This window comes from Thermobia domestica, chromosome 18 (genome assembly GCF_964235325.1).
Source record: "Thermobia domestica chromosome 18, izTheDome1.hap1.1, whole genome shotgun sequence".
Lineage (NCBI taxonomy): Eukaryota > Metazoa > Arthropoda > Insecta > Zygentoma > Lepismatidae > Thermobia > Thermobia domestica.
In genome coordinates, this window is record NC_137471.1 from 38,502,567 (window position 1) to 38,516,810 (window position 14,244).

General features: G+C 33.9%; 1 protein-coding gene across 6 annotated transcripts in view; it reads left to right on the forward strand.

Moving 5' to 3' along the window:
- The first annotated feature begins 904 nt into the window (after nucleotides 1-904).
- LOC145675968 (uncharacterized) overlaps nucleotides 905-14,244 on the forward strand; it is a 63,771-nt gene continuing 50,431 nt past the window's right edge. For 3 of the 6 annotated variants that reach the window (XM_081746789.1, XM_081746791.1, XM_081746785.1), the window contains exons 1-2: nucleotides 924-1,007; nucleotides 9,824-10,303. In XM_081746789.1, the coding sequence (XP_081602915.1) occupies nucleotides 9,930-10,303 (374 nt within the window). In that variant the 5' untranslated portion in view covers nucleotides 924-1,007; nucleotides 9,824-9,929. The other 3 variants (XM_081746786.1, XM_081746787.1, XM_081746788.1) reach the window with 3 other exon arrangements.

A 14,244-nucleotide genomic window follows, 5' to 3' on the forward strand; every position in this document is an offset into this window, starting at 1 on the left:
GAAAATGGAGACAAAAGCAAAAGTAGTGAATTTTGTGCTGGAGTTGTGTTTGAGTTCCTATTTTGTGACGCTTCCACTCCTGTTTCGTTTCCAAAAGGGAATTAGCCAAAGAATCTATACTCTTAACAGGCCTCCAAAAGCAAATAGAATACGGACGGTTGCTCAAAGGCTTTAAAAAATATATGAAGCAACACCACTTACCATGTAATATGGTCACTACTTTTAATACTTGGATAAGATTTTTATTAATTTTCCTTCAAACCTTCTGATTATTATTTTTCCTGGAATACTTGAAAATAGCACAAACAATTAAAATCAATTTTCGATTCAACAATTTATTACAAATTTCAACATTAAAGAAACAACTATTCAAACGGTTTTAATATTCATCATACAAATATTTCCAACAATTTAAATAACTTTCGAGGTTAAGGATAATAATTCATTAATAAAGTCTCCATTTAATAACTGATCTATAGTGCCAAACAACAGAACTCTATAAAAAATTGAAATTTTACATAGAAATTTAGTCTTGACTTCAACAGAACTGCTGATTCTTTCAGGAATTTTACACAGATTTTACCTTCACAAAATACCAATTTGCCTTCCAATAATTTATTTTTAATTTTATTATCACAAACGTCGTTGTTCTACTCTTACAATAATCGAGAAAATTTTTTACTGAACTATAAGTCCACAATTAACTAACTTATTTATTTGTTTCCCTGTTGAGTCAGCTATCAATGGGTTTCCCATTCAAAAGCACTGATTGCTTATTCAAAATGGGCTCAATAATAATTGATCGGTTTTGTTTTTCAATTATAAATCCTTTGTTAGAGGTACACATTTGACCATTTAGCATTAGTAGCACAGATGACTAATTAGCTGGTGCACCGCGCTCTGTTTTTTACTGATAATAATCTTATGAAGAGAAGTGACCTTGTTTTTTTTATTTCACAACGGTAAATATCATGTGATATAACGCTATATACTTATACACCTTCCAGGTAATTCCTCAAATTTTTCGTTGATTCATTTCGTTCTACAGAGTGCGACTTATATTTAACAATGTAGAACATAAGAACGGAATTTTAATGTTACATTTGCGAGAAAGAGAAACACATACTTCAGAATAAAGCACCTACGTTCGGTTCCATTATTTCTTTATACATTGTTTGAAAAGATGCTTTCCTTAAGTTAGAATTTACTGGGAATATAAATATACTAATTTTTTAAAAGGAAAAGTAAAGAAGGAGGATTATTAAAGAAAAAATAAAAATGTGGTATTAGCTACCGTACGTTTTGGATATTCTTTTTTTAATGGTTCTTGTATCCCGGAACATTTTTGGATAAGAATTCCTTTTGTCCTTATCAGTGACATTTTGCGTGCGTTAGGTTAAGTCAGACGAATCGGGTCCAGTCACTGGTAGGCAGAAAGTAATCTCTTGCCGGTTTTTGAAATAAAAGTGTGTTCGTAATGTGTGTGTTTTTAGTTTCGTTTCTACAGAGTTATTTATCTGAAATACACATTTTTTTCATATCTTTATATTGTTTTTAAATCTATATTAACAATACTAAATACGGCTTTTTTTTTTCAAATTGTATTTTTCTGTTCTACATCGATCTGTGCACATCAACTGTGCATTAAATTAAAAGATTTCGGTTGCCAAGGAAAAGTCTGAATAGGTATAAGATGATTTTTTTTTAATGAATTGGATATTTTAATGGATTGGATTTAATGAATTACACAAGTGGAAATGCTTTGCTTCCTTAGCTGGCATACCTCGAAAGAAGGACGATATAAAAGTGGATTTGTGTCATTAACGTGTCAAGTACAGCACACTAGAGTACAATCCATATATTTTTCGATTGTTAACGCGGTCAAGTAATTATAGTCGCTAATTACAGTTTACGCTGATGGAAATCAGTGGTGTTAGCCACGAATTTTATGCGAAGGACGGGGTCGCGGTATCTCAGTGGTAGAGTGTTTACCTCCGGTGATTGGAATCCTTTGTTCGACCTTAGCTCGCCCCGTGTGGGCAGTAGGAATATTCCTGGTGAGAAGAAATTTAAAAAATGGGAATATTTCCGGGTTTTTTCCCTGGCTCATAAATTCCCAGGAAGGAATTTATTTCCATTTCTTTACTTTTTCTTCCAAATTATAGGAAATATATCACTAATTGCTTTATTTTAATATATTATGATGGCAAATTTTTACTTTGACTCCAACTGTGACTTCAACCGATTCATGTGATCCGGTTCCCGTAGCAGTTTAGGAATCATTCCTAAACTGCTCCCGGTACCGGATCACATGAATCGATTACAATTACTAACACAGTGAAAGTAATGTACGATGTTAAGAATTATACTATAAGTACAAGGGCCACAATGTTACTATACGAAGTTAAGAATTATACTATAAGTACAAGGGCCACAATGTTACTAAACATCAATTCAGGTGAAGCGGTGACTATGAATTTTGTGATCTAAATGGGGGGCTACCGCCCCCCAAACCCCCCGCTCAAGTACCATAAAAACATCCAAAATAATAATAAATAATCACACCACTACTATAAAGCTAAGATAAGAAGGGAAAAATTTAAAAAAACACTCGTCTCTAATCATAAATCAGTGCATGATAAAGAAAAAAAAATTACATCTCAACAAGACAATAGGACAAGCAGCAGCAAACCAAATACTTTGCCTGATACTCAAATGCAAAACAAATCAAGAATAAAAATAATATGAATTAAAAAAAGAAAACACTCACCAGGGACGTACGGAAGGGGGGGACACGGGGGTCCGGACCCCCCCGAAATTTCGACTTTTTAAAAATTTAGCCTAATTTTAGGGGCAATTTTAGCAATTTTAATATAAAATAGCTTCATATTTAGTTTGAACCCCCCCGAAATAAATTCCTGGGTACGCTACTGACACTCACCATTTCGCCATAGCAGAACACTCATGAATAATGAACTCATAACTGCTGATTCCACACACGAAAAAATAAGATACCAAGAACACATGCACAATACTCAACATTACTGAAAAATGTTACTTTCCGCACATACGTCGTTTTATTAAACCGAGCACACTTGCTATTATTACAAACAAGAAACCAATAAACGTCCACTTTTACAATACGTCGAAAATATCTTCACTTTAGACCACAACTATGATAGGTTTTCTCTAACTCAATTCAACCAATTCAATTACGCGCTTCCCGCATGCCACAAACAGCAGCACACACATACATGCACACAGAACATGTGACTACTAACCAACTACCATATGACTACACAAACACCTAGTGGGAAAAATATGAACTAAGACGTCACACCAAAGGCACGAACAGTTCTAACAAGTGACTTACGCACAAACAGTTCCAGGAAGTAACTGAACCTATAAGAACCGATTAAAGTCACAGTTGGAGTCAAAGTAAAGACTTACCATTATGATTAACTTGTATGTAGGTTTTGAAAAATTTGGAGGTTAAAAAATATGAAATTCTTTGACTACTTTATATAAATAATAATATGATCTTTTAAGTTACGTTTCCATTTGCACTAAAAGCAGGGTAACCGTTTAGTATTGTGGCCAAATCTAGAGAAAGTAGGATCATTTGCGGAAGAAATGAGTTGATAATGGTGTTTAAGTAGTCAAAAAAGTATCGAGCACATTTTTTTTAGAGCAGTTGGAAATTTGTACAAACCGTAAAGGTAAGAGAAAGTGATATATATTAGAAAAAAAGTGAATTGTTGGAAACGAAGATTTAAAACAACGTGTCCTGAGGAGCTCTAACCCGCCTTCACCCGCTTACGCTCTCTCGGCAATGCTGTCTAAATTTAATATTGGTAACGTAATTTAATGTATGAAACCATAAAACAACCTCATGGGAATAGAATATCGCAAAAAAATAGGTGCAAAATCTGGCCCCCGAAAGCTAAACAATAGCCAAAAGTAGCGAAGTGCGAATTTACAAAGGATGAAAAAGGATCTATTTTGAAAAGTAATGTAGAATTATGTAGAAATAGAGATGAGTTACTATTAAGAAACGCTGAACCACCTTAGTAATAGATGTCGGTCTGTCTCCTCTCTCTGACTCTTCTTTACATGTGATTTATCACAAGACATTTCGAGAAATGGGTACGAACAAAGGTGATGTGTGGCAATATTACATGCAAAATTATAAAAATAGGAAAGTATCTTGCAAATATTGTGACTATACATATTTATGCGCAAATGTTGTCAAAATGGTAGGATATGTGTTTTCTGGCAGTTACCCAACCTAATTTGTATATAATATTTAAAAATTTAATATGTTTATAATATCAATAGTAGAGTAAAATTTAGAAAATCCACTTACATATAAATTTAAACTTTTTAGCGGTTTAAAAGTATGTGGACTTAGTATATCTTTTCTGAAACATATTTACTTTCATAGAACATATTGTAAATAAGTATCCATTTGTACGTGCTTTCTAAATATAATAAAATAACATAACATCGTTCAGAATATACATTTTGAAGAGTCATCTGGGAAAAAAAGTAATAATATAGTGTGATATAACAATAAAATTAATTTTGGAATTATAATATAGTAATAGAATGTAATTTTCAGTGTGATTGTAAATAAATACCGACGATTTTTGTTCAAAGATCGTCGGTATTATAGATGGGAATGTCAAACAAATTATGAAAATCGTGAAATAGCAATAAGTTAGGTAGTTTATTTATTTGCAGCTATTTGTCATATTGAGGTTTCTTCTCATCATTCTCATTACAGAATTTCATTTACGTTGTTGAAATATATTCTTGTATTTCTGGAATTATAAAGAACATTCTTTTTTAATGGTTCTTGTAGCCTGGAATATTTTTGGATAAGAATTCCTTTTGAGCTTATCAGTGATATTTTGCGAGGGTTAGGTTAGGTCAGATGAATTGGTTTCAGTCACTGGTGGGCAGAAAGTACACTCGTGCCGATTTTTGAAAGAAACAATCTTTCTTTTAGTGTGTGAGTTTGTAATGTATGAGTGTTTAGTTTCGTTTCTACATAGTTATTTATCTGAAATATACGTTTTATTCACATCTTTATATTGCTTTTAATGCTATATTACCAATACTAAATACGACATTTTTTTTTTAAATTTTATGTTTAGTTTCCCTTTCTCTTCGACATCCATCTGTGCACATCAATTGTGCATAAAATTAAAAGATTTCGGTTGCCAAGGAAACATCTGAATAGGTAAAAAGATGTAGTTTTTTAATGAATTGAATATTTGAAAGCGATTGCATACATGGTAAGACTTTACTTCCTTAGCGGGCATACCGCGTCAGAAGAACGATATAAAAGTGGATTTCTGTCATAAACTTGTCAAGTACAGTACATATTTTTCGATTGTTAACGGAGTCAAATTTTTTTAATGGAACGCGTACGAAAAAAACTTTCTGATTTAACTTTTTGTCCATTTTGGATCACTGCAATGCCAACACACATAATAGTACTTTATCTGGAGCATCCCAAATCATCACTGAGGTAATAGTTCAGGCTTCTTATAGATCATCAGAATTTATTGGATGGCCGTTTCAAGTAAACTTAAAATTTGTGAGTTTCGTAATCGTATTTCCACCTCAGATTACTTCGGTTAAAGAAAACAGAGAAATAGGGAGAGGGTCATTTTATTATTTCAGAGAGCCTTTTTGATCAAAATAAAAAAATGTCAGTAAAAACTTTTGTTCTTCATTTAATGAATGTGAACCACAAACATAATCAAATCGTTAAAATTTTATTGTTTCCAGTATTGCCAACTGTGTCTTCAAAGTTAATTGAACTTCGCTAATTTGAAAAGGGTGTAGTTTATTCATGAAACATTCTTCGAGAATGGTATTTCGTTAGTTTGTTATTGATATAAAGTGAACCATCTGGCAAAATTTTGGAATTTTAAAGTATGGTGTTTTCTAGAAAATGGCGCCCAAAAAGGTCAATTTGGAAAATTTAACAATTCTGGAATTTATTGCGACGAAACCGTTGCACACTGAAGCGATACAATTGTTTTTCTCAGAAAGTGGGTAACAAGGTGTTATCAGCCGTGAAAACAGAATTTTAAAATTCGAACCGGAAGTGCTCGAAAAAAATTCGCAAACTTAGACTTTTCAGATAAACTGACGTTTATTTGTTAAGTTATGTACAAAAAGATACGCATGCGCAAATCAAACTATAATAAAATATAGTTTGTTTATATCCCTATGTACATACAACAACAATAATTATACCTCTGCCTGTCTCCGTAGCTGAATGGTGTGTTTCCAAGTTTGACCATTATCCATATCTTGTACAATTCATAAATTGTACTTCTCATCTTTGGTAGCCCATTACTTGGCAGGAATTTTTTTGACAAAACAAAAATATGGGTCCGTTAAAAACATGTTTAGGTGCTATAAAAATGTTCTAACGAGATCTGAGATGGTGATGCTACATGCTTTGCCTGAATTGAAATGGAAGGTACCATGCTTGATTTGTTTATATTCAGGAGAGTCTTACACACACTAAAGAAGTACCCCGTGTTAGGCGCGAACCATCGATCTGATGAGTTCTAGGCGCTTGTTCTTCTGACATCGCCATGGATACGGTGAAGAAAACCTCGCTTGCAGCGTAATAAGTCATTGAGGTCTTAATTCAGGCAATCAGATAACTCTCTAATGTCCGTAATACGGCAAATTGTGGAGGCGTTAAAATATTAAATAATACTTTTGATAAAGTGGATACTTTCAAATATCTAGGATCAATATTAAGAGACGAAAATCATATTCACGAAGAAATTAAATGTCGACTAAAAGCAGGGAATTCGTGTTACTATTCGGTTCAAAATCTCGTCGTCGCGAATTCTGTCGAAGAATTTGAAGCTTAAAATATATAAAACGATAATCATGCCTCTTGTTCTGTATGGTTGCGAAACATGGTCGCTTACTCTGAGGGAAGAACATAGACTGAAAGTATTTGAGAACAGGATCCTGAGAAGAATATTCGAACTCAAGAGGAACGAGAATGGGGAACGGCGGAAACTTCATAACGAGGAACTACATAGTTTATACGGTTTATCCAACATTGTTAGGGTCGTCAAGTCTAGGAGGCTTAGGTGGGCAGGTCATGTAGCTAGAATGGAAGAAAGTAGAAACGCTTTCAAAGTCTTGACTGGAAAACCCATAGGAAAACGACCATTAGGAAGACCTAGGCGCAGATGGGAGGATAATATTAAGATGGATCTCGCAGAGATAGGAATACAAAGTAGAAACTGGATGCAATTAGCTAAAGATAGAAGTCAGTGGAGAGCTTTTGTGAAGGCGGCACTGAACCTGCGGATTCCGTAGGCCATAGAGTTAGTTAGTTAGTTAGTTAGATAACTCTCTATATCTCGAACTCTATTAAGTGTTACCGTGAACCGTTTCAGATTAAATGCTTTCTTGTGATTTATTATCTATGTGCAAAATTTCAGCTAATTCGCCGACGTGCACTTTCGAAGCCTCTCCTCTTTGCTACTGCACTTGCTTGTCTTTTGTTCTTAGTAACACGTCGTTTATTTCTCCGTAATTTACAAAGTGTGTAAAACTAATGTTAGTTTATGGAGTGTGTAACTTGTGTATGGAAACATTCTTTTTCTTGTATGTGTGAAGCTGTGAGTGTTATTAATCGTTATTTGAACAATGAAAGTGAAGCAATTGCTTTCTTCGCCCTTTCTATGTGTTCTCTTATATAGTTCAACAAAGTATAATTGCGTACGTGATCTTTTTCCAAGTCCCTTAAACTTGTCAGTTGGCAAGAACAGACTCAGAGAGTACCTGGTAGTATCGAAGAACTTCCTTCACTCCTTGATGTTTGGTGTTTAAAATATTCAGCTCCTTTTTTATTGTTTAATGAAATGTTAGTTTTAAAACAAGATAGTACCTTAGAAAATGGAGATATCATTCTTGTAGTTAAATGAAATTAAATCTTGATGTTTTACGTTCCATGGTTTAGTCGGCTAGGCTAAAGGGAACGGTGATGATGTGGAATAAATGAAATAGTGGATTGAAGAATGTCAAAGGAAACGGAAGGACCCCGAGAAACCCAAACACACACGATATTTGTCCACCACAAAGTTAACTTCGCGCGATGGAATCAAATATTCCAGGCAATATAAGTGAACTCTACCACTGAGCTTCTGCGGGTCCCTCTTGAAACCAGAAACGTACACCCTTTTTGAACAAAGGCAAACCAAATTTGCTTAAGGTTGTAATGTTTAGTATCGTAAGGTGTTCCTTAGCTATCAGTATAACTGAAATATAGGTGTACAGTTGTTTTGGTAACTGTATATGTTAAGCTCCTTTCTCCACTTGTTATTCAAAACTTTTGAACCGTATTCGAATCCCACTTGATGCTTGTATTTGTTTATTTTTGTGCTTTTCCGCAGATCTCAATTTACAGTTTGATATTATAATTCATTTCTTTCCTTCTTCATTACAAGTCACAGTTCAGAATGTAGTTAACTGATCACCGTTTGTATCCAAGGATTTCCCAAGCACTAAGTAAACCAATAATCTTAGCATTTTTTTTTTGTTTTATAAGTTTGACATAATTGTTATTTAAAATTTGTTAAATCTCTTACTTTTCCTACTATGTACATTAACGTGAGATGCCAGTGTTTACCGTCTCCAAAAACGTATATCCTCATGAAGAGGTATAACTTTCACCATATAGATTTTATTTTGAGTGTTCATTACAGATACTGGTCCTAACTTTTATTCTGCTCACAAAAGTACTATAATTATGAAGAAATCTTGTTCAGTAGATTTTTTTAGTGAAACTCCCTTACTCATTTACTTTATCTGTGTCCATCCGTCCAAGAGACGAAATAAATATCAAGGAGTACTTGTATCATCACATTTACGAACGACGCAAAGGGTTAAAAGATAGAAGTTTGGATACGGAGGCAGTATTCAAAATATAAGTAATAGAATCTGACCATTACTAACTGTTGTTCATCACTGTAGAAGAAAAAATTCAACAGATATCGTAAAGTAATGTTTTTAATGAAATAAACGTTCCAGGAGTACATTTTCTGTGCCCTTTATTATTTATTAAAACTAGAAATGATAGAAGTCCACTGCAGCTTTTGATTTCAGTATTGATTTAGCGATCTAATAATGTATCTATCTATCTATTAACATTTTCGTTTCATTTAGAAGTGTAACATTTTTATAACTTCTAAATTACAGATATGTTCTTAAGACACTATCAGCTGAACAAATCGGTGTGTTATTTTTCTAATAACAAAACGTATTCTGCAGTTAAACTAATACCGTCTTTCAGTATCTACACATTATTCGTTTCAGGCGTGATTGTACAAGAACTTGTATATTGACCATGCAAGATCAGTATCTGTATCTGTTAACATGAATTACCACGAAAAATCGTAGAATAACTGTGCGTAAAGATAGTGAGATCTAAAAAAGAATATAATACCTGAAGGGAGTACAAACCTGCAGAGAGTAAAGAAGAATGTGTGCTTTTCCATATATATTACAAGTCTTCTGAGATATACATTGATTTGTTGTTTGGGTCATTCGTACTCAAACTACTACGCATTTAGATACACTGCGCGTGAATATACCTCTTTTAATACTACACATTCATTCTTAAGTACTAATGCCAATATGATGTAGTTTGGCAGAGATGAGATAAAAATTTTCTTTTGTTGTTGATTGTATATACAACTCTTGATTCCATATTATTTTTTTTTTATCTTTCCAGTCTCTTTGATAAATATTTTCTGTATTATTTTTGTAGGAAACGATAAACTTTTACCTGGAAACAGTGTTTAATTCACAATCACCTTCTAATTAGTTCATGTCCTTTAGGTGATTGTTAGCAAGTAGATGTTGGAATTGTCACGATGGAAGACGAGCATAAACTTACATGTGAATTAATTTCTATGCTATCGGAAATTGTGCACGTGGCTGAAGAAAGCAAATGTTTTAATGGAAATCCAGTTGATGAAAATTGCGTGCAATTCACGGATGACAAAGAAGCCAAGGTGACAGTAGTCCAAAATGAGAGTCCGATAACACATCAGAACGTTACATCTCGAACTTCGGGATTACTACCCGTAGTGAAGCCTGAGCCAGAAACCAATGATGATAACACATATTTAACCGATTTCGTTGACGAATTAGGAATTGATAAGTTTGCCTCATGTGTAAAATCAGCTGATTCATCGCCACTTGAGGATGGAATTGAAGATGGAAAAGGGGAACCTTATAGTCAAAGGTAATTTATTAAATTTGAAAATCCTGAAAATATTATATATATATATATATATGGTATTTCTTTGTAAAGTATTAACATTTATTTATTGAATGTAAAATTTAATATTCTTTCATTTTTTCAGAGACTGATTTATATATCAGAATTATTAGAAAAAAGTCTAATATGCATGTTTTTCACATTAAAGTTCCACTGGCACTGCACAGTAGGCCAAGAACCCCGAAAACATGACGAAAACCTGAAAAATTAAAATTCGTCAAAGGGTCTATCACCTAACGCGTATCATCCAGAAAGTTCCCAATCGTATGCTGGTGTCAGTGTTACTGACATGTGTTCACTGTTTTGATCAGCAGTGAAAGGCCAAAGCAAAACTTTGTAAACTTTCGAGGTATTTTCTATGTTAGAAAATGTTAATTTCGCGATATTTTTATGGACATTAGCATCATACCCACTGATAAGTAACTGTTGTTTGTCTATATGTGTATATATTATTCAATGATACATATCTAGTTTTGACATTATATGTAATTTGTTGACTATATGGATGCTTATGGAGAAGTAGGTTGTCAGTCACGAAAAAAATGCATTTTTTATGGTTTCGTAGGTTTTTAATCCGGGAAAAGCGGATAGAAGATGGGGTTTTCGGAGTGTGATTCTTGAATTATTTTTTTCAGAGCAATGAACCATTTTTGCCCGTTTTTGCCTGTTTAGATTGTAAGCGCGTATTTACTGTGGATGGTGTGTAAATTTTGTAACCAAAATACACCATGTTTATACCTAGTTTGATCTTTTTTCAAAGAAACACCACATAAAATAACTAATAGAAAGCTATTTGACTTTCTGAGAAATGCTGAAGAGAAGAGGGAAGCGAAGAAGCAGCAGCTTCTGAGCTTCGTGGAAGATGAAATATTAGATGGAGGGATGTTATGTAGTGAGTACCAAAAAGCAGTAGCTACCTTTTCCTATCGAATGTTGCACAGCCTCGACAAATGCAATCTCGTGTACGATAAGGCAGAGATAAATTATGCAAACTGGCTGAATACTAATATTAATCTGGATGACAGAGAACCATTGCCATCCACCTCGGCAAATGTGAAACTCCCAAAGCAGACTTACTAGAAAGTACAACGGTACTTTGTATATTAGTATTGTGAATATGCATTTGTTTATGGTTTTGGGCCATAAGATATTTCAAATTTGTACTAGGCTGGCTGATGTTTACTATCTGTAGAAGAAAAAGATATTCAGATATTCATATGTTAAAATAATGAAATTGACAATATCTAGTTGGCAGGCAACCAGATAAACATACATATATACAGAAATAAAGATGGAATCAATATAAAAGAGACGAAGTGTGTTATTATTTAATGTGGCTCAGTAATAAGGAACCAGTGTTCATCGTTGTAAATGGTGCAAGAAACCCGGGAGTTGAGAAGAAACTGAAAAACCGTTTTTGAAGCATAGTAAAAAACGAGCAAAATTGAGCCAGACATTAATTATATTTGTCTAAGAAGTGGCCGAATTATATATCGGAACAAAATGAATGACACAGATAGTAAAACAATAGACAACCAAACAGTAAATTCATCCAATAATATGTTGGAAATTTTAAAGGAAATGGCTCGGGACCAAGCTGAACAGTTTGCTAGGGTGAACCAGCAGTTAGAAAAGCTAGATCAAAAGGCTAATCACCAAGCCCAACATGTTGATGAGCGCCTGAAACAATTACAACAACGGAATGACGGTCTGCAACAGCAGTTGCAACAAAGTAATCAACAGATCAAAGCTAAATTTGAACATCATGAGGATGAAATGGGCAAAATAGTTCAAAGGTGTACTGACATTCAAGATTCTGTGAATGTTGTCGAGGCGGTTGTAGAAGAACATGACAACCGGATTAAGCAACTGCAGGAGAAATTGAATTTTATAAAAGAAAATCGTATGTCAGAAGGCGCAGTGCAAGATGGTGGGCACATGAATCCTGCACATCCCACTTCCAATGATTGGGCATCTGCACGCCATCACCGAACAACGCTTGAAGATAATCAATCTTCGGATAATGAAGATAGTTCAGAAGAAGAAAGAAGAGCGAGGCGATCATCTCAGCAGAAGCGGGCACATCACAGGTATTTAAGGGTTAAAACAAATAAATCTTTGCGTGTTAGTGAAGTGAAGTCAATCACAAAATTTAGTGGTGTACCAGAAGATATAACTGCGAGGGGATTTCTCGAAAAGTTCGAAGATGAATGTGAATTGATGGATATAGATGAATCTCAATATTTGAAATTACTGCCTCATGTATTGTTGCCACCATGTTTAACGTGGTTTAAGGCAATTAGAAATAATCTCCATACGTATGCTGACTTTAAAAATGCATTACTTTCTAATTATGAAAACGACTTCATAATAGCAAATAGAGACGCGTTGTTAAGATCGAAACCCTTCAATCCAAAGCTGCATAAGAATATTACAGAATTTGTAATTTCTACATTTAATGAGTTGAGAGCGTTAAATCCGGGTCATCCAGAATCAAGAATTATCGCCTCTATCCGTGTACTACTGCCCTTTAGATTACAACAGCTTTTAATGTTTGCGCAATGTGTTCATTTTAGTCATTTAATAATGCTTGTTCAGGGGTATGAAAGCCAATTTGTAGCACAAAATTGTAATAGAGGACAGGACAGGGGGCAAAGCAATTCTAGTTGGGGTCATATACAATATGCCCCAGTGCGCAATTTAAGTATACATTCTGAAAACACAGTTGATGGCAGAACAAACAATGCCACCGGTAACCCGGTGCAAACAAACCGTGGAAACGTAAACATGAACTATAGAAATAACTACCGTAACAACCGTAATTTTAACAGTAACAACAACTGTCGCTCTTTCGTGCAAAATAGAAGTGCAAATGGTAGAAATTACTTTGATAGAAGAATTACAGATGGCTGTAATTACACATGTAGAAATCCGAGTGCTGTAACAATGCATAATCGCCAAGGAAGTACCCAAGAATGTGGAGTACAATGTAATTTAGCCGAAGTTATGAATCAAAGTAATTTAAACTAGATTGTGCTGATGTGGAAGAGGTTGTACCCACGTCAGCGTTAGATACTTCCAATCACCTTTCTCATTGTGAGACTGATTTAAAAACCCTAGATACAAACGTCGTTTATCAATACTTACCAATTGTTAATTGTTTTTGGAGATTTGATGATGATATGGAAGTAAATATAGATACCACTGAAAAGGATTTTGTCTTTTTAAAAACCTTTTGTACAGCGAGAGTGAATATAAAAGTTAATGATATTCCCATTCATGCTTTAGTTGATACAGGAGCTACCGTATCCCTTTTGTCATATGCTCTTTAACGTGAAATTACCAAAAATTATTCAAATCCTACATTACAAAAGGTAGACAATTTGATATTGGTTGATTACACAGGCATGCATTAAAAAAGAATACTAGGCAAAACACAAATAGAAATTGAAATACGAAATTATAAAATCACGATCCCTATTCTAGTTTTTAGTGAATTGAACGAAAATATACTAATTGGATTAGACTTTTTAACGCAATTACGTACCGTTTTAGATTTTGAAAACAAGACGTTTACTATACGTACATTAGATGACGTAGTAATTCAGAAATTAATCCCTGCTAAAGATAACATCGCATCTCAATGTCAACCTTTCATAAATAATTTGGATATTAAAGCTAATGAGTTGGAGAAAGCCAACGCTAGTAAAAGGATGATAGAAAATGGGGATCTTTCTTTCCGTAAATGTGTAGATGATATTCTAAATTCATTGGGTTCTGTAGATAACCGAATTATTTCATCGTTTAAAGATATAATCTATAAACATAATAGAGTGTTTTCACGTAACCCAGGTTGTTGTAAGGATTTTGTATATATTATTGAAGTAGATACTAAAGATCCCATT